At 41.1% G+C, this 26,942-nt stretch overlaps 1 protein-coding gene across 3 annotated transcripts; it reads right to left on the bottom strand.

The window, feature by feature from the left end:
- Positions 1-40: 40 nt before the first annotated feature.
- On the bottom strand, positions 41-26,507 carry sugt1 (SGT1 homolog, MIS12 kinetochore complex assembly cochaperone). Of its 3 annotated transcripts, none has more exons than XM_086271105.1 (13): positions 26,353-26,507; positions 26,205-26,253; positions 25,419-25,509; positions 25,150-25,219; positions 20,432-20,502; positions 17,761-17,814; positions 14,411-14,439; positions 14,153-14,178; positions 13,772-13,868; positions 12,255-12,362; positions 3,417-3,507; positions 2,406-2,578; positions 41-787 (listed from the first exon to the last, which is right to left on the bottom strand). In XM_086271105.1, the coding sequence occupies exons 1-13, from the start codon at positions 26,364-26,366 to the stop codon at positions 686-688; spliced, it is 975 nt and encodes a 324-aa protein (XP_086127231.1). In that variant the 5' UTR covers positions 26,367-26,507; the 3' UTR covers positions 41-685. The 3 variants fall into 3 exon arrangements, with proteins under 3 accessions (XP_086127231.1, XP_086127232.1, XP_086127233.1); XM_086271106.1 differs by having other exon boundaries at positions 14,153-14,175; positions 26,353-26,506; XM_086271107.1 differs by having other exon boundaries at positions 26,205-26,250; positions 26,353-26,499.
- Between the last annotated feature and the right edge of the window lie 435 nt (positions 26,508-26,942).

Here is a 26,942-nt window from a genome sequence, read left to right as displayed (position 1 = left end):
GGTTTCCGGGAGACAAGAAACCATAAAACACAGGGCAAAGTTTGTGAGCCAAATCTTTTATTTACACCGAAGCTTGAATCCCACAGAGAGAGAGAGACCGGTGGCGAGCCAGACATGTCGCACACTTTCCAGATAAGTTGTTTTGCAGAGGACTGCTGTTTTTACAGAGTGCAAAAAAGAGGAGGAAAACAAAAAAAGCATGATCTGTGAAACACAATCAGTTGGTTTAAAGGTAGTGTTCACAAATGTTTTAGCAACTTTTTTATACAAGTACTAATATTGCAAAGTCACAGAAGGCTCCCAAATATAAAGGCTGTGAGTGATTAGGAGGGGCGGGGGGAAGTTGAAGTGAAGCGCGTCAATTTTAAGCCCGATCTCAGTTCCCTTTTGAGTTCATTGGCCTTTAAAAGAAATCAGGTAATGTTGATCATTCCTTTCAACAGATCATCTTAATTAACCGAACATATATTGCAGAGAAGAGGCCATATGTAGTTTGCTTGGGTGATGGTGGGAATGCTTGGCTCCCTGCACTTAGTGACAAACACGAAGAAGAGGCGAAGCAGTGGCCAGCCATGCAGGCTGCAGGGCGGCGACGACGAATCCCGCTGTAGCTCAGGTGGACAGATGTCAAGAAAGATGATGAACTGAGGTGGGGGAGGGGGAGTCATGGCGAAATAGGGGACGCTCAGAACTTCTTATACTCTGAATCATCGGGCGGTTTCACTTCCACTTTCTTGTTGGCTACATCTCCCCAGTTGGTGGTCAGGACCGTACCAGCTGACTCCATCTGCACAAAGAGGAGAAGTCACAGGTTTTCAGTAGCAGTTATGCAACACTTTCTCTCTGCTAGTGAGCCTCAGGTAAGTCCACCGCAGCACAGCTGAAGTACAAGGTGACTGGTAACCGTTTAACTTTTCATTGTCCTGATGTTTTGTAACAAGAACTCGTGTTTAAGATGTTTAAGCTAAATGCAGAAATGACAACTGATCACACCGAAGCACGGCTGGCTTCAGGCTGTATGCTGGAAATGACAGTAAATACTTTTTTCTCCAGCATCATGAGATCATATCGTTAATGAATGCCCATCCGTGCCTTCATCCATCAACATTTGGCTGCAATCATACACACTTCCTTCATTACACTTTAATACACGCTCATTAACGAGACAATCTGTTCCTGCTGCATCAATCAACCCAGTGTGTGTGTGTGTGTGTGTTCACTCAATATAATGAGAATTGTGTAAATAATTACTGATGGAGCTTTGCATTTTCATAGCACCGCTAAAGCTTTAACTAAAGAAAATGAGAGCATTTTTTTTTTAAATCTGGAACTTATTCTGATAATTGTTGCGAGCTCCCCCAATTAGATGTTTGTGTAAGTCTGTGGGTTGCTGTCAATTAGGCATGCTAGAAAACTAACAGTCAACAACAAAAGTTTATTTGAAGGGCCAAAAGTCAAATTTATAATTGTCTTGGTCAGTTCCAATCAATGATTTTGCTTTTTTGGGGGGCCAAACATCTGACCTGCCAATTACAATTTTGGGCCATTGTCTTTCTAAAACCTAACAGAGCTGAGCGAGTCTATACACGGACTGGAGGAACCAATGAGGTAGATCACTGGCATTCTTTAAAAACAGAAACAATACCCCAGTAATGCAAATGATCGGTTGAGGATCTACAGCAACAACATTGAAATATTCAACCGATTTTTTTTTCTTCAAAAGACCTGATATGTTATTTGCTAATTGGCCAACTTTACATCTAGTCTGGGTTAGTTAAGCCGTCCCAGAGCTGTCAGCTAGCATAAACTCTTAATTTCCTTCAACTGCTTCCAGAGACCAGAGCTCTGTGTTGTTGTCGGTCAGTGGAAAGTGTTTAAAATAAGATTTTTTTTTAATTAAAAGAAAGAAAAGTGCAAAAAAAAGAAATGTTTTTCTGTTCTCTTCATGACTTTAATTCTGATTCAAAATAATAAATTATCATTAAATTATACAAATAACAGCACACATTAAAACAGGTTTTTACCTGTATTAATGTGTGCAAACGTAACACATTAGACTGCAAAAGCCTGTAAATATGATGTCCTGTGGCAGCAGCTAACAGATTGGATCGATTTAGGTTAAAAGTGTAACTGATTTAAAAATGAAACAGGAAGGGCCAGACGTGGGCTGCTCAGGCTACAAAGATTGAACTTATTGACCTCTGTTATGTGTCTCAGAGTCCACTTCAAATAAAAGGTGGCCATCTAGGCAGACACCAATACACCGATTCTACGATGGAGGCGGTGAGGAAGGAAAATTAAACCTTTCCTTTTAGAACTGAGAAGAGATCGTTTTTGCGACCACGCACGTGTACGACTGTTTTCAGTGTGAAACACGCGTAACGCAAGTTAAACATAATACTCACAAAGGATTTGTTCATGGCTCGTTTGACCTCGTCTGAACCGTCCGAGTAGATCTGCTGGAAGAGCTTGTTGAGTGCCGCGTCTCCCTCCACCTGCTCATTTTTCTCCTCCTTGTTTATCTCCACCACCAACTTGTCCCACTTGCAGGTGTAGTGGGACGATGTGGGGTACTGGTCTGATGAAGAAAGAAATCTTTAAATTCCATCAGAGCCCAAAATAAAAAGAGCTCACTGCTTTTGTGAAAACACTTCAAATGTTCATTAACATTTTTAATTAAATACGCTGACTTTTATCATCCAATCACAGCGCACAGACTCAACTGTCAGCTCGTAACCAATTTCACTCTCCTTGCCACCGAATCGTCCGACTTAGATGGCGAAGAATCCCATTGTGATTGGATTTCTATATTTTTCTGGATGCAATACACCCACCATAATCCCAACAAGAGATGGCGGGATGGGGGGGAGAGCAGGAAATGTAATCCAGACGCAGATTTACATAAATACAGCAGCAAAATGCACAGCAGACAGATTCAGGCCAAGTGTGGACAAACTGAGATGCAGTGCCATAAAAATAAAATGTCAAATATGATGTTTAAATGAAACCGCAGTCCAATTTAAAAGCAAGCGCTAATAAACAAGATGTCCAAGAGAATGAGCTGGAGGGAAAAAAACAACATAGTTTGGCTCCCCACTTAACTTTTACTCCCCCTTCAAACACACACTTACATAAGTAATTAATCCTGTCAGTAATAGGAATGTGTGGGTTAAAATACTGAGTCATATTCCGCTGTCATACCTTTCCCTCTCACTGCCCACTTTCGCCGTCAGACTAATGAAAGACTAAGCAGGGCTCGACTGCCCACTCTCATTTTAGTGCAAAACAGACAAACACAGGAGCTTATATTGATCTTTGCAGAGAGAGGGAGAAATAAGAAGGGAGAAAACACAGGAGAACAGTCTGGTGGTGGGAGGTGGGGTGGAAGAGGGCAAATGTCGAAGCTGCGGACTGACTTGGATTGAAGTGTTTGACGCTGGACTCGTGTCCTTCTCCCTCCAGCTTCTCCCATCTGACGGCTTCCGTCTTCTTCATCTTGATCTCCACCTGACGGAGGAGAAGAGGAGGAAGACACGAGAGGAGAAAAAGGGAGTTAACGATTCTTAAAAAGAAGCAAAAAGAAAGGGAAAAAAAAACGTTGTCTTTGGTGCGTAGCACGAAAATAACTCTTCCACTAAAGTGGCAGCTTAAAAGTTCGGGACATCAGATCATTATTGAGGCCGGAGAGACCGGCTTGTTCAGCGCCGCCGTCAACTTTGTGTGTGTGTGAGCGGGAGAGAGAGACACATCAGGGATATGCGGGGACACAGCTCAATCTCAAACCTCACTGACAGACATACTGCACTAACGAGATGCCTGTCAGCCAGAGGGGCCAGTGTGAGAGACGGAGCGTGGGGGGGAGGAGGGCGGGAGATCCTAATTCCACACAGCAGCATCTGATCCGAATCATTACACCAGGAGAACATGGTAGAGGAAGAAAACAATGAGGGGAGAGAGGACATGGACACATGCTTTTAACACTGAGCCACACTGACAGGGCACATAGCAGCAAGACACGCGAGCAGCAGCTCCATGCGTCCCCCCGCCTCCCACAAACCTTCCACACACACACAGAGTCCACTTTCACCCATTAATGGCGCGTGTGTTTGATATGTGTGCATGTGAAAGACAGAGCTGGTGATGTCGGCGCAATTAAGGAACATTTCTGCTCTGCTAGGCGATGTGATTATTCATTTATGAGGGTGCCAAGAGAGGAGGTTAGGGACGGGGAGGCAGGGAGGCTGACTGACACGGACTGAGGTGTGAGCGAGGGGAGCAGATTGAGGGAAATGAGACAGTATGACCGCTGCTAGCTTCTCCGCCGAGGTGATGAGCTAGTGCGAGTGGCTTTACACTGATAGATCGCTTTGGTGTGTGTCAGCGCTTTCTGCTCCACAAAGGGCCTCGTGCACACGGCGAGGCATCTGTGCAGTGTCCGAAATTAACTTTTGGGCTCAGCTGCAAAGGGCTGAACAGCTTAAAAAAACAAACAAACAAACCCCAAACACAAGGTGTCCCCTGAGAATACAGGTTACTGCTGGAATAATTCATTGCCGTTTTAAGCAGACCAGCCGGATTGTGCGAAAAGGGAGAATTCTTAAATTCTAGTACACCGTCTACTCACCCCCAGGTACTCGCACACACACAAAAGCTGGTATGCTTCAAAAGAAGTGCCTGTCAGAAAGTTTCTAAGAATTAAAAAGAGGTTCGCATCCCACAATTTCTTTTGGAAAAAAATGTCAATTTAATATTGACGCACGATTCAAGCGCCGATTCTGTTTTGTTACTTTCTTCACTTTTTGTCACTGCAAAGAATTGCAACAGTTTGAACATCTTCCAAGTGAAGTGAGGCAGCCTGAAAACGTGCATTGTTTTCGGCATATGCAAATTGCTCATTGTGTCTCGCCCCTCATCTCGCGCATGTTACGCAACCATCTGTGGAGCAGCTTAATCCTCGGGTTGGCATGTAACTCTTAATCAACTTATCAGTAGGAACATGAAGAGCTGTGCTGGGAGATATCTGATTCTCTCAAAAATCACAGCCGCTGTGACGCTGTGTGAAATAGAAAATAAAGACAGAATGAAGGCATTTGGTAATTATTTAAAAGCCCAAGTTTAATTAAAAACCGCACACAGAAAACATCTTAAAAGATCAAAAACGAGAAACTGTGTCATATTTTGAATTGTCTGCTGCCTTAATAATACATGTAAAATGTATTTTGTCATTGCATTGCTTAAATAAGCAAGACCTCCACAGAAAAGGACTTTCAACGTAGCTCCACACATGTTTGAGCCAACACGCAGTTTTGGCATTTTTACTTCTGTACACCAATCACAGACTTTCAGCTTTAACAAATAAAGGGACTGCCATCAATTTTCTGAGCATCCAAAAAGGTTTGCTTTTAGAAAGCATAGCTACAGTTATCCAGTGTGCATTTTTGTTTAAAAACTTCAATTTAGCGAGCTTCACTTCCAACACCGAGCGGAAACTTCACGCACTGTAAAAGCTGGATGATGTACTCATCAAATTAGCTTGTGTTTGCATTCTAGATCATTCTCGGATGGAGAACCGCGAACTTGCCCTCCACACTGCAAAACTAAAGCATGCTGAGTGCTACAGCTTTTCGTCTGCAAAAGGCTGCACACACACATGCACACTGAGACATCAGCTCCAGTTCACTGGAAATGCAGTAATTTAAGATCTACCAGTCATACATAATTTCCTCAAAAACACAAACATATGGCCAAAATGCAACGTAAAGAATTTTTAAATGATCCCGGAGATGTTTCTACGGTTATTTACTGAAGCTTGCCGATCAGTTAGGTTTTGCAAAAGCTCCCCACGGCATATTAAACACTTGTTTTTGACAGATCCACCTGCAGTCTGGGGCGTAGATGCCTTTTGAGCTCTGTTAGTGGTCTCGTGATGCTTTGAAGACTCGTGAGCACATCAGACCGTTAGTTCAAATCACCAATAACTGGTGTTCAGCCTGACACCGCTTTTGTAGCAGCACTAGTGACTCAAAACAACTTGTAGTCTATTTAAAGACGTCTTCATCTTTTTTTTTCTTTTTTCTTTTTTTTTTTAATCATGTGATGTTTTTTGTGCAATCCAATGAAGGAGCGTCAAAAATACAGTAATCAAATTCTATCTGTCATTAAATTAGAAACCTATAAAGTTCTAAGTTTCTAAGACAGTGAAAGCAAAGGATCAAAGGCTGAGAGAATTAAATGTATTAACTTGGAATTACCAGACATAATATTTTTGTAGCGATGTGCATCGAATTGACAGTGTGTGTTTCCGTGTGTGCTCCTAGGACATACAACATTAATCTGCTGCCACATCTGCGTTTCCTAGCTTTTAAGGGACATGGCAGGCCAGGCGCAGTGTGTGTGTTTCTCTGTGTGTGTTTCTGTGTGTATGACAGGCTTGTAAAGGGATGTGACAGCAGAGCCACAATCAGGGGCCACCACCCACAGGACCCCAGAGGCTGGACTATACAATCCTGTACTACACAGACGCACACATGCTATTTACAGAGGGGCACTGAGGTCCCATGTCGCTTGTCACATGTGTTTGTAGCCATCGTCGCTCCCCCCCCCCCTTCCTGCTAGGGGGCCGGCATCTTCTCCCTCTTTTTCCCCAGATGCCTGCGGATTTTGAAACAAGCTCGGCTAAAAAGGACACAAATGAAATACACATAAACGTTCTTCGACGTTGACAGGCGTGCAAATTAAAGAGGGGAGACGCCACTTTAGCCGTTCGCCCAAAAGAGATGAGTTTCGAGCTGAACGAAGGAGCGAGCGCTCATTCCGATACCGCTCGGCGTGTTTGCGTGCACGCCCACGTGTGCGCGTTAGCCGTCTGTTCTGATCAAACACACTGGTGTGTAATTGGCTCCCCGTTGTCGCGGTGACCCCTGCGGTTGGAATGTTTGCCGTGATGGAGGACAGGACGAGGTCGCACTGACGATAATGTGCTAGAGATGACACGCGCGCACACGTGCACACTTCAAATAGTTCCTTTAAATGGCACAAGTGTGTGGAAAGATTACTGTTCAGCCTCTGTCATTGTACCAGAGTGAGTGAGAGAGTGTGTGTGTGTGTGTGTGTGTACGCGTGCACACCCAGCTTAGCTTCCCCCTGCTAAGTTGTCTTTAAAGACAGCGGGGAGATGAAGCGTAAACACTGTGGAGCACAGAGTGCAGGGCAGCCTGTTACAGACAGTCAGACCGACCAACATTGGTTGTGAGTCAACAGCTCTGAGGGAAATGCAGTTCGTTTTTCTTCTTTTTTTAAACGCTCATTAGGGATGCATGCCAATCTGGAGAAACTTGATTTGCTGATGCCGTTGTTCATTTGAATGTTTTTATCCCCCCAGTGGCTTCCTGGCTTCAAAAGACGAAACGGCTCCAAAATATTTAAATGAGACATGCATCGAGAAAGCTGCTCAGTATTTCAGGGTTTTCTCACGCTGTCATGCGCATGGGCTCGCACACATCCAGTTTATAAAGAGTTAGGAGTTCGTATGCCATTTTAAACTTTTGAATCGCCAATGAGGGCTTATACTGTTGGAGTGATGTGTGCATGGGGAAGGGGGCCGTGTGTGCCCGAGGAGCCTGCTGGACCAGGGAACAGTTGGGTCTTTGTGGGACAGCAGGAAGGTTTGAGAACACCCTCTCTTGTTATCCTGAAGGGCGGTGTTTGTGTTTCTATCCACACACACACGCACGCACACGCACGCACGCACACGCACACACACACAGAGAGAACGACAGAAGGTGTGTTTGTCTGTGAGAGAGCCATAAAGAAATTAGCAAAAGAAAAAGGAGGTAAATGAGGATAAAGGGAAAAAAGGCCTGAAAATAAAAAAAAGACAGTAACAGTGGGTGGAGAGGGAGTCTAAGACCATCTTCAGCTGCGGTGTCTCTGAGACTGAGCCCTTGTTTAAGCTGCAACCCACGTGCACCTCTGGTATGCAGTGTCTGCTGTTGCCATGGAAAAGTGAGAAAGCGAGTAAGAGGAAATGTGGCTTTTTTTTGAAAGGGGGCAGTTTCTGTGCAGGTCAGCTTCTATTCGACACAGTGGAGCCAGTGGATATAATGCTCACAATACAGACATCACATATATATAGAGAGACATACAGGTTATGTGGTGCTCCATTTCTATGCTTTTTGCTTCTTTGACACCATACAGTATGTAATTCCAGCACCCACCGTCGTCTACTGCCCTTTCATTCCCCCTGTGGCCTTGCTGCAAAGTAAACTTAAATAACTCCCCTCATTGCTTTCAGATGCGCTCTGGCTCAGCTTGCTTAAAGATTTTTGTTTTGTTTATATAATACTATATCTTGTGAGACAAACCTTTTTTTGATTCGTTTTTGCTAGTGAGATATATATATTTATATATAAGTATTGATCTAACAGACAAAAACAGGCTTAATTCGATCAATCAACTGGGGGCTGAAGAAACGAGCTGTGTGCATCAAGTTGATCTGTTTAAAAGATTCACTTGAACACATTAGAAGACGCCGCCTCTGTATATGCTGGAGAACGTCTCCAAGCCTCCTCCACAAGATACCTGGATGCTCACAGCACTCTGGGTATACGCTGATCAGGCATAACATTATGACCACTGACAGCTCAAGTGAATAACACAGATTATCTCTTCATCGTGGCAGCTGTTAGTGATGGGCTATATTAGGGAGCAAGTGAACATTTAATAGCCAGAGTTGATGTGTTCGAAGCAGGAAAAATGGGTGAGGGTGAAGATTTGACAGAGTTTGAGACAAACTGATGCTGGTCAGACGCCTGGGTCAGAGCGTCTCTTGAACATTTCACACTTTCCGAACATTACCGATCTAATTCTGAGTTGCTCCTTTTCCAGTGATTTTGTTTGAGTTTGTTTGCTGGGTTTTATTTTTTGTTTTTCATTTGCTGGGCCTCTAAAATGGAAAATTTATAACTGTAGTTGTGTCACTTATACCAGAATTGCTTTGCAGCTTAGTCCTGTTCACAGAGAACAGGATTATACATCATGGGAGTGAGGTAGGTTCATCTCAATGGGTGACACCTTTTTACCAGGTAAAGTCAGACTTTTACCTTCTTGGGTGTATATCACAAACGTTCCAATCCTATACTTGGATCGGCTATCTGTCCGACGCTGGACCAAAAAGCAATATCAGATATTCTAAGAACAAGCTGATGTGTTCAGTGCGCCGGTTTTCAAACAGCCGAGCTAACACAGCGTCGAGGAAGCTAACAGCACAGGGTTTGACAGTGTGGATGTATTTCGCGCCTGCAATGCAAACAGTTTCTTTGTTTTTCCTTTTCTCTTTGAACAGGACAAAAAAATGTGTGTTATTTTCTTCTTATTTATTTTTCATCTTGTTTATCGTCGATGTGTTTTCATCAACTTGATTAATATTTCATTTTACCTTTCTGTTGTGGGCTTCACTGCACGAGTGTATGTGAGAGCAGGAAAGTGAGGCCAACACACCCATAAATGACTCACTAAAAGTATAGACGCATCACCAAGGTCACAGACTTGATTTTCATTAGAGAAGGTCTTAAAAAGCAGGCTTTTTAAGTGCGCAAACTCCATTTAAGAAAAGGCTGTTAAATGACATCTTAACGCAGGTTTACACGTCTCTTAGCGTTCACTTTGTTCAGGTCATGCAATTTCCAACAGACATGTTTGCGTTCAAAATCCTCAAAGTTAGCTGACGTAGCTAAACATAGCACAGAGGCAAGACCAAGACCTGAGCAAAGCCCAGTAATTTGCATCAAACAAACAAGAGGCGGGGTTGTTGTGGAGTGTGTTCATCAAGCCTGAATGCAAACTTAATGATAATTGTATTTGGGGGAAGAAAAAATAAATAAATCACAACACGCTTCATCAGTGCTGTTCTGTCTGCTGATAAGACATTTATATAACGCCGATGAGTAGACTCATCTTTAGTATTCTAATCATCTGCATAAATACCATTTTCATTCCACCGCTCTCTGCTTCTGTAGGTGGCTTCGGTACATTTTGTTCATCTCTTTTTCATTTCCCATAAAGGTCAGCTACCTGCAGATGGAATACTTCGGAAGATTATAATTTTATCAACTATAAGCGATAAACTTTTTCTCCATGTCGAGTCTAACTTTGGTAAGTAAACGATGAGAGTCATTTCAATATCAAGTATTTAGCCACTTTTCAAATATGTAAGACTCACACGTTAAATCTAAAAGTCAGGAAAACTGATCAAAAAATGAGAAACTCAACTCTAACGGGCTGGGTAAAAAAAACAAACACTCAAACTGTTGAGGTTCAAGATTCAGGCCAGAAACTTGTATAGTTCTATAATTTCTTTAGTATAAATTACATTCTGAGGAGCTGATTTCTTTAAACCAAATAACTTGAAAAAGGCAGCATCTACAGATGCTTCTTAAACAAGAGTCAAGAGAAAGAGCAAAGCTTGATGGAGTTCTGTATTGACAAGACCGGAATGATCAATGCCCTAAAAAAAAAAAAAATCCCCTCGTTAATGATGAAGAAAAAAAGAAAACACAACCAACCAATCAAAACAAGTCACACAGAAGGCTGTCTTTTGATCTGCAGGCTAAAGCCTGACAGGGGTCTAAACCCTGAATCAGCACACACTCAGCCAGCACACTCATTAACCCACATCTTCTATAATATACACTAATTAGTCTATAGTAAAAAAGTGCCCTTCCTACTCATTAGGTCCATAATCACCTTAAAAAGGGTTGAGGAACTCCGCGCGTACAGCCGTGTGTGTGTAGGAGTGAGGATTTGTGCATATGTGTGAATCTCCTTTTAGCTGCACAGATGAACCGCAGGAGCCGCACTGTATACAGCCAGAGTGGATTTTCTCATTTCTGCTCCAGCTGCAGTGAGCTTTACCAGCATTAAGGAATTATAGGTAGCGACAGTCTACTTTATACTGCTTTAAATCACTGGAGAGATTAAGATGTTGATCTCAGAGTGGTAACCAAAGTAATGATCGGTCACAATTTCACTAAGCTGCTTAAACTCGCATTAGCACGCTTTTCCACATTGCCTTTTTACTGCCATCTGACACCCGCTTCATTATCTTTTCTTTTTAATAAAGAAAAGTCTGAATCCACAGAAACCAACACGCCATCCGATGCATCTGCACTTCAGAGCAATAACAACATTTCTACAGCGTGCAGCATTACTACGTCCTATTCCCTTTACAGCGGCATAAAACGCGTCCCCCGACATGTTTGATAGTCTGCTGCTTTATTGTTGAGAGGAACTATTGGCGTGGCAGGGATAAACACAGTGCTCCCAATGATTCAGAGTAAAATTCAATGACTTTTCGTTGACTTTCAAAAACTCAGTGGAAGTGTTTCTATGACCTAAAAATGTTGTTTCTTCCTCGTTTGTTTGTGTTTTTGCTACTAAAAAAAATTTGTAAAGTGGCACACAGACTTATTTTCTGCCAAAGTCGAGTCTGCTGTGTACAGAAAGCATCTCAAAGTATTTCCTGGATTCTCCGTGGCTTGAATACACCTTTTTAAAAATTCAAAAAGATTCCAGAAATGACCTGGCAATGATAAACTGTATTCTGGCAAGCACATCATCACCCCGTATGAGGCCATTTATCATCTCAGCTGTTTGAGTGTTGGTCAGCCGGGGTCACTGTGACCCCAGACTGGACAAAAAGCAAGCAGAATACACACGTCTCAATATTTTCAAAGTACATTTTACAGAACAATGGACCCTTAACACAACTGCAGGTCTGATACGTGTGGTCTGGTTCTGCTTCATGAATCGGTCTTGATTAAAAAAAGAGAACATTTAAAAAGTCTTTTAAACCTGTCAAAACACTAAAATCATGCTCAATGTAACTATGCACAGCTGCTACTGTTAAAAACAATGGTGGGAATTTTAAGTGTTTCCCCCACAAAGATGATATTTGACCCTTGACGACTGTTCTCGAACCCTTAATGACGGGTTTTGCCACCTCATTAAATTTCAACAAAGACATGGTTTGTTGACCATTGGGTTTTCCCAAGGGTAGCCCTAGTTAGAGATCACCCTCACCAAATTCTGATCACACGCAATCAATGTATGTTCTGAAGTCAGGCTTGAAATGTGACACAAACCACTCAGGGGGTAAATCTGTTTGTATTTTCCAAACTAAGTAGGTGTCCAAGGGGGAAACAGTTAAAGATTTTTTTACAGCACATTAACTCCGCTAGCTAAAGTTAAAGTGATACCTTAGTGGTGAGGATCTTGAAGCTGCTCTGTTGGGGGACAACAGGGTGTAGAAGGTGGAGGTTGAGGTTGTAGTTATCCCCTGATGGCAGCTGTATTGTGGCAGACATCTGAAGGCATCACACACAAAAGATATAAGTTATTTCCCTTTATATACTGGCATTAGCTTTGGTAGTAAACAATTTGTGAAATATACACATATGACATGGTTTTAAAGGTAGGACCATGTCCACGAAGTATAAATAATGAATAAATATGGAACCATCTGCAAGTTGGAATTGTTGCATCAGTATACAGATTTTATGGCACAGCGATCCTTAGAAAAAAGAGATAAGGGGGGGGGGGGGGGGGGGGGTCGAAGGTGTCAGAGTGTCCATGAGAATGATCATCTGATGTGGCTGGTGTGACGGCCAGTAGTATCCTCAACCTGTCCCCCTCAGCCACACAGTGACGAGGGGGCATCAGACAGCTCCTAACGGCCTGTCACTCACTCGGGCAGGGTAGGTGGGCGGCTTGTTGTTTTAGAGGGACAGGGCTTCAGCTACGGCCCAAACCCTCACACTTCTAACATGCTCATCACTTGGCAAATGTGACACTCATGCAGTCTTGTACTTCATTCCTTTCGAATCAACAGCACACTGCCCCAGCAGTGTATTCAACTGTAATCTGCAACCTAACGCTTCACTAAAAGTGGACTTTTCTGATTTTGGACCCATAATGAATGAGGAAAAAAGAAAAAAAAATAGTTCACTGAGGATAAAAGCTTCGAAAGTTAGCTTAAGTTGCTTTTGGGCAATTCCACAAAACTATCAAAGCCTTAATATTCATTTCAAGTTGAATTCCTGCGCTGTCTGTAGGTATACAGCTTCTGCAAACGCAGTCACCAGGGAAAATAAATGGAACCGCCGCCTTTCATCTTTAATTTCTTTTGTATACTGACCTAGTAAAAAATATATGAACTTATCTGTAGTTTGCACCATGGAAGGAGCTTAACAAGTGACTGTGTGATTCGAAGCGAGTGAACAATTTCTTTTGAAATGGGGTAAATTCAGTTTGTTATTCTATTAGGAAAGACAAAGCTGTTCCCTGGGGTGCCCCACAGTTACCCCTCGGAGAGAGGGAAAGAAGGCAAAAGGCAGAAAGTAAAAGAGTAAGAAAGAGTAAGAAAGGGAGGTTGTCCCTAGAGGGTTCTGCAGCTGATCCTAGATCAGTTATGCCTTCCATCTATAGACAATTAGGAGGTTGGAGAAGCTGGGGAGGGTAAATTGTTCTTAGATCTGTACTTTGGGGGCAATGTTAACAAGGCACCACTGGAGGCATAGTTGGGTCCATGGGGAGTGAGTGTGTGTGTGTGTGTGTGTGTGTGTGTGTGTGTGTGTGTGTGTGTGTGTGTGTGTGTGAGAGAGAGAGAGACCCATCTAATGGGCCCCCCTGAGGAAACACCCAAGAGCTAACCCATCTCTGCTCCACACACAGAGCAAACAGAGACTCAACACAGCATTCAAGTGTGTGTTTATACCTCCTTTTCCATGAAGCTGACATGCACGCCATCCTTGGGTACATTTTTCACCATCACTGTGACAATGACTTGCGATTCTGTTTGGTACCAGTCGTGCCTGAAAGACAAACGATTAAAACACAAGAATTAACGGCACAGGAAGACTTATTTGAATTTGACCCCTTAATCCACTTATCGCGACAAAAATGGAGATTTCATGCATAATAATAATAATTTTAAAAAGCAGCCATCTTCATTAACATATATTTTCTGTGTACATGGGATTTACATTTTTATAAAGAAAGGGGCTGCTTTGAAGCACTGAGGCTCGGTTGAATATTAACTCTGTATAATAAATAAACAGCAATACCAGATAGGGCGTATTTACATTTGTGCACTTACTTCACAGGTGGAGCCGCTGGTGTCTGCTGGGTCATTCAGCCCACGAGACGAGATGACAATTAGAGAGGAGGACGTGGTGGGAAAGCAAATGGATGAGACAGAAAAGCACAGGAACGAGGAGGGGGGGTGAAAAAAAGCCATAACAACAACAACAAAAGAAGCTTAGTATGGCTTCCTTGTTTGAAGCCAAAGCGTGGACAAAGCCGTGCTGATGCTGAGAGCAACAATGCCCCCAGGTGGCCTCAAAGAGAAACTCACCGTGTTGACGTTGTTGTTTTGTGTCTTATCTGTAGGGGAAAAAGGAAAAAAGGTGGGCTTTCAGCTCGAAACATTTAATACACCCATAACTGGCTTCACTGATCTCTGTTAAAACATGACTATTAGATTACTGGATAAGAGCAGAGGTTCCAGCGCCAATTTTAAATGTATCTATAGGTGAATAACGGACAATAGGCACAACACAACATAAACAGACACACACATACACTCTCTGAGCCTCTCCACCAGTTTGTTTACTGGTCTAGCCACGCCCATTAAAAGCCCTGTGAGCCAGAGCGAGCCCAAACACCGTTTACCAGCATGCTGTCATACATTATTCACAGACTTCATTACATAGATAGATGAGATGATAGGAGGCGTGTTAATGTTGTCTTAATGAGGTCGAGCTTGAAGTGACAAGGAAGGGGGGGCTGCTTGTGTGCGACTGTGTGTTCTGATGCATGCGGGGTTCCACATGTGATGGAATAACCAGGTGCTGTGTGCGTGTGTGTTTGCTCACAGTAAACACAGTCACCAGGAAAAAAAAAGAAGAAAAAAAAAAAGAGGCTGTTCCCGGTGTGAGCAGTGAGATTGTGTGTGTGTATGCTGTCTGCAACCCGGCTTATCAAAGAGGCTGGGTCTCATCGGGGGCTTTCAAACATCAGTAACGTTAACTCTGATGAATCACGCACTCCTGGGAGTACGTATGCACGCGGGTGTGAAGCGTGTTTGTCAAAACTCATGCTCTTGTTTACTTGAGATGATCCAGAGGGCCCAGGCATCAGCAGCAAACAGAAACACACCACGCAGACATGGCATGCATCTTTTATTGGACTAAGCAGCTCAGCCTCCACCACTGTGAGCGCATACTGTAGATCCGTGGACGTGTGCGTGCTCATTTGTTTGATCAGATGGGCTGATCTGCTCCCTGACTGTGCCATTTAGCTGCGCGTTTGATGGCAGGCAGTAAATAGGATATACTGCAAAAGTTAAAGTTTGCAAGTCTGAAGCTTGTTTGAACTAAAAGTACCCCAGGCAATTTTGTTTACTTACATTTAGGGTGTTACAACACAGATTCCTCCCCCACACCCCCACAACTTCAGATGCATTATTACTGGTCAAAGTTCAATAAAACTACAGTGTTGTGCAAAAGTCTTGAGCCCCCTATAATTTCTTTATATTTTGCTACAAATAGGTCCAGTCGTTCACTGAAACATGGAAACCTTCACTGAAAAAGGCAGCTTTATTCTTCAGCACAGCCTGAACTTGTTTTTTTGTCATTTCTGTAAGTCAGTAATGTTGAGGTTTGGGCTCTGGGGAGGCCAATCCATGACTGACAGTGTTCCACTGTGTGTTTTTCTATCCAGCCATGCTTTTACTGCATTGACAGTGTGTCCTGCTATACAATGAAGCTGTTGTCAATCAAATGCTTTCCAGATGTTACTGCATGGGGGCTCGACATCAAATAGTACTTTTCTGTGTTCATAATTATATGAATATTAAGCAGATTTCCAGATATTCAACATGACTCCAGTTCTGCAGCACTGACTGCTGTACATACTGACAATGATTTGAATCATTTGATTCAAAAAAATTTGAAAAATTTGATTTGATTTCCACATCTCTCAGGTCCTGTGTCAGGTCTTTTCCTATTTCTTTGGAACAGCACATTTTGATACTTTTTATCTTATCTGTTTTTAATCAAACACACAAAACACACTGTGCACATGATGACAAGTTTTCTGACAACAGCTCTTCAGGATTCACCTTGTTAGTGTGAAAATGTCAGACTGTGTTATCATTGGCATTTTCTGAAGATTCAACTAAAGAAATGGAAATAAAATGTGTTTTTGTTACAGAGTCCTAATGGCAAAGTGCGTACAGACTAGGGCTGCCACAAATGATTATTTTGATAGTCGACTAGTCACCGATTATTTTTGAGATTAGTCGACTAATCAGATCATCATCCATTGGACGTAAAACGTACAGCTTATTGCACCAGCATGCATCTGCTCTTATAGAACTATCATTAGCCTACAGCTTTAAGTGTTTAAGGTCTGTGCTAACTAAAAATAAAGTTTCGGTGAAGTTTAATAAGTTAGGGAGAGTTTAATAAACTCCTTGCAATCTAAAATATAACGGGACACCGGAGTATATTCTCGAGCATCTCACTCACACTTCTGATAATCAGCTGTCTGTTTGACTTTTATTCAGCTGTGTAAAAACTATAACTTTAATCTCAGCCAAACCGATTTACTCAGGAACAAATAAAATACTAAAAAAAAAAGCCAACAATAACATTTTTAAGTTATCTAAGTGACTTATATATGTTTAACCTGAGTAGCGAAAGACGGCGGTGGGTTTGAAAACGATTTTCCGGGAGTCCGGTGTTCTCACGGGCTCTAGCGAGCCTTGCCCCCGGCTAGCTATCGAGCTAGTGGGTAACAGACGTCTCTGAAAACGTCGGAGCGCTTTTGAAAATATGTGGTGTCCTGATAAACTGAGCAGATATTTGAGGTTTACACAGCTACATTCTCGCCTGAAAATATGTTAAACGTTTATTTTGTGACCCAGAAAGAATAATAAGAGTAATATTAAAACTAACTAGCTGCCGCCATTGTTGGAAACTGAGCTGGGCCACGCTATGAATTCTGGGACACAGCTTCTTCTTCAGGGTTTAACGGCAGCTGGCATCCTTGTGCATGCAGTGCTGCCATCTTCTGTTTCAGTCCATTATTACACTCTTAAATCCTGCTACTTATTCCTGTGTCTTTTGTGATCTTACAAAGCTTCAAACGACGCGTCGACTATTAAATCAGTCGTCGACGATTTTGATAGTCGACGTAATCGTGACTACTCATGGCAGCCCTACTACAGATAATTAAAAATACTTGCAGTGACCAGTGCTATCCCTCAGCCTCTTAGACGATGCACCTATAATATCAATTTGAAAATCCTATATTGCCTCGTTCTCGAGTTATTGTGTTCACAATCTTGGGTGCTCATGCCACCCGCCCACCGGGGTGACGACAAACCCCATCAGCCTTTTTTGGCTGTGGGGTTAAAATTGCTCTTTGCCAAGTTGTCTGTTATGTGTAGATATGTCACTGCTTCATGCCTTGATTTAGATGCATTTTGCATGTGTAAAAGATTCACTGGTCAAGTGTTAGCTTGAAAGAATAAAACCTGATTCTTCTGAAAATTGTTAGGTACAAGGAGTGGACTGAAAATGAGTGAAAAAGTAGCCAATGTCCAAAGAGAAACTTTGAAAGACTTTCAGAAAGCCTGATGAGCCATTGCAAACAATGGCTGGATTAAGACTTTTGCACAGTACAGAGAGAGCTACTTACTTTCCATCATCTCCTCACACCGCTTGATCCAGACCTCAAAGGTTTTGTCAGAATCTGCAAAAAAAGAATAAACACTCTTACATGTTTAACACTAAGTAAACACTGCAACACAAAAAGTCATTACGAAAACACATAACTGCATCAGTAGCTGGTTACTCAAGTCTCAAGTGCTTTAAAGAGGACATGAAACACAACACATACAAAGGCTACTTTATATCACAGTCCTCATTCATAAAGTGCTTTACAAAACTGAACATTACAGCTAACAGGTGGACTTTCCCGATCACTTTTGTGCTATCCGCCCTTGGTGCTGTATGTAATCCCTTAAAATGATTTTTATTGTTAGTGTCCTTATTTTCCTCTGAGCCATCAATTCCGTCACCTGTTAGTTAACATAAACTAAGTCTATTAGCCGCACCAAACCAACCACGTGACATAACGTTTCGTACTGACTGAGGATGGCGCTACACGTGTTCTCAAAACTTTAACTTTAAGCACTTATTTCTTAAATCCAGCTTCACAGACAGAGTTACATCTATGTCAGTTTTTGAGAGCAGGGCTCCGTGAGTTAAATTAGCCTTTATGTGTGTAGCATTTCATGTCCCCTTGAAGTAAAGGCCAGTCAAGGTTGAAGGTATTCGTTTCAAGGCATTTCATCTAAATCAGGAAATCACTCATAATCTGACCTGGTAAGCAGATGTCCAAAAACACTGTACATGCCTGAAGAAGGTAGTTGGAAAATAAAGTTCTTGCATCACAGCAATGTTTGTTTGTTTTTTGTTTGTTTTTAACTGTGCATTATTTTAAGTCTTTCTTCATCTCCCACTGATTTACTTCTAAAAACAAATTCACTAACTGCTCCTTGAAGACACTCGGGCAACTTGCCAAACTGCCACTAAAGCCCTAATCAGTCAATGCTCCATAATTTCACCTGTGAGAAGCACAATGACAGCTTGTACTGCAAGGAAATATTTGTGTACAATGTGCTTATCAAACACTGAAGCCTAACTAACATTAATGCTTTAGTATCACTTTATTCACACTATGCAGGCCAGCTATACTTAACTGACTGTATGCTGGAGAAGTTTAATTATTCTGGAACATTCCTTCCCATGTAAAGACTTTACTTGCGTGGGGTGACCAGCTAAATCAATAGTGGCCGACTGGCGACTGAGTTTAGCATAATTAAATTTTTTTTTTTTTTCATATGAAGTCCAACTGAAGGCACCGAGTTCATTCATAAAATGAGAGACAGCTAAACATATAGTCCTGTTATACATGTTATACATTTGTCACCAAGTACTGGGAAAATACTTGTAAAATAATGTGCAGCCGATCCAATTCCCAAAATGTTCAAGCACTCTTTTGGAACAGTGTTAGTGGGATTATTGCAATACTGGAATTTGGAAAAAAAAATACACCACAACTCTGAGGACATGTTAGATTTAGATTTAAAAAAGACAAACCTGAGACAGTGAAGTACACTTGCTTTAAGACTTCTAAAGGAGGATCCAAACAGGAAATGTTTGGCCTGTGAAGTATGCCTTGTAGCTGACGTTTGGTCACTAGCAGTCATTCCAGGTACTGGTCGTCAAGGTAACCCCTAAATATATTACTAATCTGTCATATGTCCATCAACGGGATCCTTTGTTATTCGATCTGTTGCCTTAAAGTTGAGAATAGTTTAACACAGGACAAGCCACCTCATGTTGCCAGCAGTTATTTCACCAGCCATGGCTTTAAGTTACTGGATGTCACTGACACTGACTGTCTGTGGTCTGTGTAGTCACCTCCTGTATGTACACCTCTTTAAGATGGTGTATTGGTCTAGAAGCCCCTGAGACTGAAAAAAGAAAAAAAGAAGGAAAAAAAAAAAGCCCAGTACTGTGTGTTAAGGACAACCGTCAGACGCCATTCACAGCACTAATACGTAGCACTAATACAGTTCTCATGGTGGGTTTTCATTTGATTTACTGCGTTGGGCAAGCACAGGTGATACCACTGTAATGCCTGTTAATGCTAATGGTTTCCAACTATTCCACTGCTCTCCATGTGGTAACGACATGCAAAGATTTGGAGCAATGCATCTGCAAATATGTTGAACTACCCAAGCACCAACTACACACATGTGAAGAACACGCAGGCTTTTCTAATGTAAAAACTGAATGGAGAGCGGGGAGTTTGACCACATCAGTGAATTACAGTCTACATCCAAGTCTACTCAGACTTGACATTCTGTATTCAAATGGTCATCACTTTGTTATTTTATCTGTATGAAACTGTCACAGTTTCATAACTGTCTGTCACAAACCGCAAAATAATGCTGCTGTTATGGTAAGATTACAGTAACCTTGACCTCAGATGACCAAAACCTATGCAGTTCATCCATAAGACCAAGTGAACATCTGTGCCAAATACGAGAGAAAAAAAAAAGGTTTGTTCTCCAGAATGTGACGCATGGATGTAAGATGTCCAAAAACATAATGCCTTTGGCTAAGGTGGTCGTAACTGTGTAAGTCATAAAAAAAAAAAAAGCCCTAAAGATAAGGCCCAAAATTTAGCCATGAAAACAATGAGGAGAGCAAAGTGGACAGGACACTGCTGCGAACAGTAGTTGGTACACAGTGGAATTAAGGAACCTGCACTTGAGGCCAAAATGAGCTGCACTCACCGTCCAGTTGGTGTCCCTGAGTGAAGGCTGCATGCGCTGACTCATAGTTGTTCAGGTGATATTCGGCTATTCTGCAGTTGGGCGAGAAAAACATGCCACATGAACTTAGATCAGACAATCTTGGAAAAATAAACGCAGCTTTATCTGACAAACAACATCTGTATGATTTACCGTGTTAAAGCAAAATGTTTTGGTAGTTTTTGTGGATTAACTTCTGAGGAAGCGCAGAAATCAGACTTTTTACTAGTATAACTTTAAAAGTTTCCGACAATTCTTACATTGCAAGGCGTAAAACGTTAAGTTTTACATAATGCAACCACACCAAACTTATATTGTGACCACGTAATAAGAACAATAAAGAAAAAAAAATATAAAACATAGTTACAAATTGCTTTACAAAACATGATAAATATATAGAAACAAAGAGGCAACAAATTAAAACAAGGCATAAAATCTGAACATGCTGTGTGAATAACAGGTTAATAAACACAACAAAAAGAAATAATAAAGGGGCAGTAAAAATAGATTTTCTATGAAAACACTCAAACACCTATGTAATGAGGGTATTGTGGGAACCGTTAGAATTGTCTGACCCGACAAACGCAGCCAGTCGCTCAATTAATACCAACCAACTAAATCGACAGTGCGGGTAGGATGAGCCCATGCATGGTTTTAAAGTAACAACAAATACAACTTTAACTAGAAAAATTTGCATTTCCTGCGAAAATGCAGTGTGGATGCTTTAAGCTGAAGCTGTCTGCAAAAACTAGCTGAAAAAGCTGAAAAGTTGCAGAAATTGTAAAAACTTTGCAGAAGCAAAAGAAGTTTGCTAAAATGTAATAACTTAGCAGAACTGCAATATCTTAGAGGAAACATAATACTTGGCAGAAATACAATAGCATAGCAGAACTTAGCAGAAATATTGTGATTTACCAGAGACACTGTGATGAACTATGAATATTGTAATTTTAAATTAATACTATGTTTTAGCACAAATACTATAATTTGACAGAAATACTATCATTTGGCAGAAATACTATGTTTCAGCACAAATACTCTGGTTTAGCACAAATATTATAACATAGCATAAATACAATTATATAGCAGAAATGCTATATTTAGAAAGAAAAATATAATATAGTAGAAATAGTATGATTTAGCAGAAATACTGTATTTAGCACAAGTACCAAAAAGTAGCAGAAATACTATGATTTAGCAGAAATACTATGATTGAGCAGAAGTACTAAGATGTAGTAAAAGTACTTTGATTTAACAGAAATACAATTATAGAGGAGTAATACTTTAAAATGGGAGAAATATTGATATACACACACATACACAGAGCCTAAAGGGAAGAGTATTTGTGCCATGGAGTGTTAAGAATGTGAGGTCCATATTAGAAAAGCTGGTAAAATCATAACAGTTTGCAGAATTGTAATAAATGATGAATATGAATTACTGGTCTGTGACAGTGTATTAATTTGTAGGGAAAAAAACATGTTGACCAAGGTGGAATCGAACCCACGATCTTTGGCTTGCAGACCCGTGTCATTACCAACTGCGCCACTGGGAAAGAGAGGAGCCGTCTTGAAAAACAGGGTGATGAGGAGTCAGAATTAGATCGCGGTGAGAGGCGAAAAACGCAGTTTTTTGGAGTTACAAAACGTTGTGTAACTCAAAAACTAGGTGGACTAGAGGCATATTTCTTGTGCTGGGTGAATCAGCGGACTTTGGTGTACTTTGACTGCGATTTTCATTGCGCTTTGTACAACCGTCGCTGAGATATGACGAGAGAGGAAACGGAAGACCTCAGACATGATTGGCTGGCTGGGAAGCCGTGCAGGCCCTGATATGTGATATGTGTCTGAGTTCGCACAGAGGATTGGCTGCCTGGCAGAAATATATAGAAATAGTATGATTAAGCATAAATACTACATTTAGCAGAAATACTATATTAAGCACAAATCCTATAAAAAGCAGAAATAGTATATTAAGCACAAATCCTATAAAAAGCAGAAATACTATATTAAGCACAAATCCTATTAAAAGCAGAAATAGTATATTAAGCACAAATCTTATAAAATAGCAGAAATAGTTTGATTTAGCACAATAGTAATAAGTTAAACAGAAAAATTGGAAAAGCAAAATGGACAGCTGAAAAAATGCTGAACATGCTGAGAGTCCCTCAAATATACTTGTTAAATGAAAAAAATCAGCAAAAAAAATATATAACAGCCACACAATCAGAAATATGTACACAGAAGGAAACACACATGCACAGAGAGACACACACACAAGATCCAATTCAGTCAACCAGTCTAAATATATTGAATTTGAATCTTAGAATGAGATCATCCCATTAAAAGCCTTTCTCTCTCTCTCTCTCACACGCGCACACACACACACACACACACACACACACACACAGGGAGAGAGAAGTAAGTTTCTAGGTCAGCCTGGGAGCTGCTGAATTTGAATCCACCAATCAGAGTGGCTGTTTACGTTTTCCCGCCAAAACAGGTGCATCTGTTTACACAGGCAGCACAGAGAGGCACAGGATTATTGCAGTCTATTTCTCATAGTGACGACTCCCCTCAAACAAATGACCATAATTTCCTAACCGTAGGGGCTAGAGCGGTCATTCTTACACCGTTTTGTTCAGAAGAGATGGGGGAATCTTCCAGTGTTAACAATTTATCATTAAAATATGAATTATTAAAGATATTTGACTTGTAATGCACCATAACTGAGTAGAGTGAAGCAAAAACTGCCTTGACTTGCCCTCAAACAACGCTTTGTAACTCGAAATCTATTTGGAGCATTGATATCATTCTTTCACCGTAAGAGACAGCAGGCTTTGGTGAACAGTCATGGAAATTTTCAGGTCTCTGTGGAAATCCAACAAAAAGTTATGACGAGAGAAAAAAGTGGTTCATTTCCAGAGTTTGAAATCTGAAGAAATCTGTGCGACGGACGAATTTCCTACCCTCAAACAAGTCCAACTCATTTCAGAACGGTAATAGGTGAGAAAGAAATTCTTGAATTGTGAGCGTCAGGAGTGTCTGAAGATATACCGGGACAAGCCTCATGTCTTAAAGTCGCTTCGTTAAGGAGATATGACGATTCAAATATGCCTCTCATTACAGAAATCCAGCGATGATTTTGAACAAGCTCTCCATTGACTTTCTATGCAGAGTTTTGAGAGTTTGTGTTGGTCTGAGGAGATTTGCCAAAATTCTATAAATCCCACAACAATGATAGTGACATTTCCTGAAAGCCAGCAAAAATACCTACGTTTTGATGTATAATTTGTGGAAGTTGAGTGAAAATTGAGCAAGTAGCAAACAGTTGTTCGGACATGAAGAGAAGACTGCAAAAGCTTCAGTGGCACACTGGAAGCCAAGAGCATAGCAACCATAACAACGCATGTATTTTGTGAAAAATCACAATTGTGCAACTCAAAACTTTAAGAGGCATAAAAGTAAAACGGTAAAAGATTTGAAAAAGCTGAATCACACATGAATAGCCCAATAATTTGTGAACATTTTAAAGTTTGAATGCTTGTTCTACGTGAAAATATGAGGAAGTAGTTAAGTTTCAGAAACGAGCAAATTTTAGCAGAATTGCAGAAGTTTCCCATTCATTTCAATGGGACAAATTAAGCTTAATATTTTAAAAAGTATAATAGTGAAAAATACCAAAAGACATAGCACACATTAGCAGAAATAGCAGAATAGTTTAAAATTTGAACGGTGAAAATCGGCTGAAAATTGCGGAAGTAGTTAAGTGCCAAAAAGTGTACGGAAGTCCCAAGAGGAACTCAATAGTGTGGATGCTTAAAGCATCCACACAATAAAAGCTTCAAATCAGCTCAACTTTAAATCACTTTGTCTTGTCTCTGTGAATTTGTTTTGAATGAGATGAAGGCGGGTGACTGAATTTTGTCTGAGACCCGAGTAGAGTGGATTACAATAGTTCAAACATGATGAGACGAAGGCCAAGATGACTCCTCCAAGGCCCGCTTGACATGAAGAATGTGAAAAAGCACGACAGTACGACCTTGGTGACTTGTGTGTCAAAACAAAGCTTTAACTGAAGTTTGTTTGATGGACGAGGACAGGTTTTCAAAATTTTCCTTTATGTTAGAGGTCAGGTTTGGGGTGTGGGGGGAGCACTGAACAAAAGGCCTTCAGAATTGAAATCACTGAGCTGAAAGACATTTTGTGACAACCGTCAGATAACATCAGAAACATGAGCCATACACAGCATGTTTCATCCCATCTTGTCAATAAAGCTGGCTGTGCGTTTGTCTCAGAAGGGATAATTTTTTAATCAATTAAACTATATGTTTTAATTATTATTTTTGTTAATTTACCTTTTTTTTTTTTTTTTTTAAAGTGGTGAGATGAACATATCAAACGGTGAATGAAGTGCAGTCTAAACTGAGCTAAACATCTGCATGCCAGGGTGGACCCCTGTGGGTTAGGTTGGTTATTCTGAATAGGCCATGGATGTGAGGAAGGCCCACAGTGTTTTTTAAGCTTTTCTTGTAGTGTAAAGTATATTTGTACATTGCTTTTAAAACTAACCACACCTGCGAGCACTATTTGGGGATTGTCCTCACTTGCCATTTTGCCCCTTTTAGAAAATTTGACCCTATGGGTGGTCAGTCAGGCTAGAAAACTGCTATGTAAAGGCGTGCATTTCACAGTCCATACCCTGTGCGCATGAAAGCAAGGGAGAGGCTGGGTTTTAGCTGTTGTGCTTTCTTGGCGTCATCAGCAGCACCTGTGGACACAAAACAAAAATAAAAAAATTACTATGTTTCTTTATGCAGTGCATATGTCCAGGCTAAGTCACATGCAATGTAAAACCTCAAAAGCTAAACAACAGGTATTTGTAATGCTCACATAATGTTCATGCACTTCATAATACATCAAAAATGCTATTAGTGTGGTCTGTTTCCACATGTGCTGTGCAGACTTACAGCTGTAGTTCTTGAGCAGTATGTGGGCATAGGCACGCTGACAAAACCACCCAGCGTTGTCTGAGTCTCCTTGTAAGGCCTCGTTAAGCTCCTGAAAATAATAACGAGGTTGCTATTATTGTATAAAGGGCTTAAAATCGTGTTTTCAGCTTCAAGAATTGTGGAAAGAAAAAAACTTCTAGAAAAATGCTTAAATCGAAAGTAGCGCTGTTATGCATCTGCAACTTTCACTTTCGCAGTCGGATATCTTTACAGAACAAGCAGTTCTCCGTAAATCTATTCGAATCTGTGTTATTCCTGCAAACTGTAATGATTTTCATAATACTGCCCCGGTTAGTCACATAAATAACCGCAGATTCACCAGAGGCTTTTAAAACAGCAGAAATAAACTTCACTGGTTTAGTCTGTTCACAGTTGACACAACTTCATGTCAGGATGACAGGGCTAGTATCCAGCAAGCAGACTATTTCGAGCTAACGTTATGTAGTAATACCTCCTCACGCATGAGACATATTTAATTCTTAATGGTATTAAAGAAACAGGTGACCGTTTGATATGATAACGAAGCGATTCTGGGATTACTTTTATTCATAACTAAATAGGGCTAGCAAACACGTTGGCTAACTTCGCTAGCTTGTTGGTAATATCAGAAACACAAACACCACGGGTATTGCTCAATTTCCTTTCTAGAGTAAGTCCACTGAATTTAACGTTAAATGGACATCCTGCAAGAGCCACCGTGCATCGCGCAAACTTGTTTGTGGCTAACTGAGACTAGTGTTTTACCTGCAGAGCTTTCTGTGGATCTTCGTCAATGAAGCTATCGGGGAAGCTGCTAAAAGCAACAAAAAAGCAAGTTAGCGTTAAATAACCGAAAGAAAAGAAATGTCTGCTGCTATAAGAACAGTTCATTGATAGATTTCGATGAACTTACCGTTCGGTTGCCATCTGCTCCTGTGGATGTGCACTGTTTCTGGAGTGACAGGAAAGTTCTAGATGTGGAGACTACGAGAAACGTGATAGCGGTAACAGTTACAGCTCAAACACAGCAGAGAGCCTGTCAACATCCGGCTGCGCACAGCTCATACTGCCTCTACTCCCCCTAAAGGCCCGGAGGAGTTATTGCAAAATAGCGATAACTTCTTTTTGTTTGTTTTTTTGTTTTTTTTAAGGAGACGATTTTCTGGACAGCGAATTAGGCCGCAGATCTGTCAAAGAATAGAAACGTTTAAATTGAAACTGGGTACGGTCAGCCACCAACAAATTTATAATACCATTAATGAAAATAAAAATGGGGTTAATATAATATAAACACAAAAGACTAAGACTTTCTCAGACTGTCAGGACACATAAATGATACAATATATCAAAGAATTACGGAGACATGGCTAAACTCAGTCAGACTTCAGTCAGACTTCCTGTGAGAGCTGTGGTACAATGAACCTATTATGTGAGCACAAAAATGTCCAGTGATTCATTGGGAGGATGAAATGCTCCAACATCAGCTGGATCTGTAATCAGACA

Source organism: Aulonocara sp. 'chitande type north' Nkhata Bay, linkage group LG18, assembly GCF_057382095.1.
Source record: "Aulonocara sp. 'chitande type north' Nkhata Bay isolate Kocher_YH1m ecotype deep benthic linkage group LG18, A_spYH_male_GT1.1, whole genome shotgun sequence".
NCBI lineage: Eukaryota > Metazoa > Chordata > Actinopteri > Cichliformes > Cichlidae > Aulonocara > Aulonocara sp. 'chitande type north' Nkhata Bay.
Note: the sequence above shows the minus strand (reverse complement) of the source record. Positions and strands in the feature narration are given on the sequence as shown.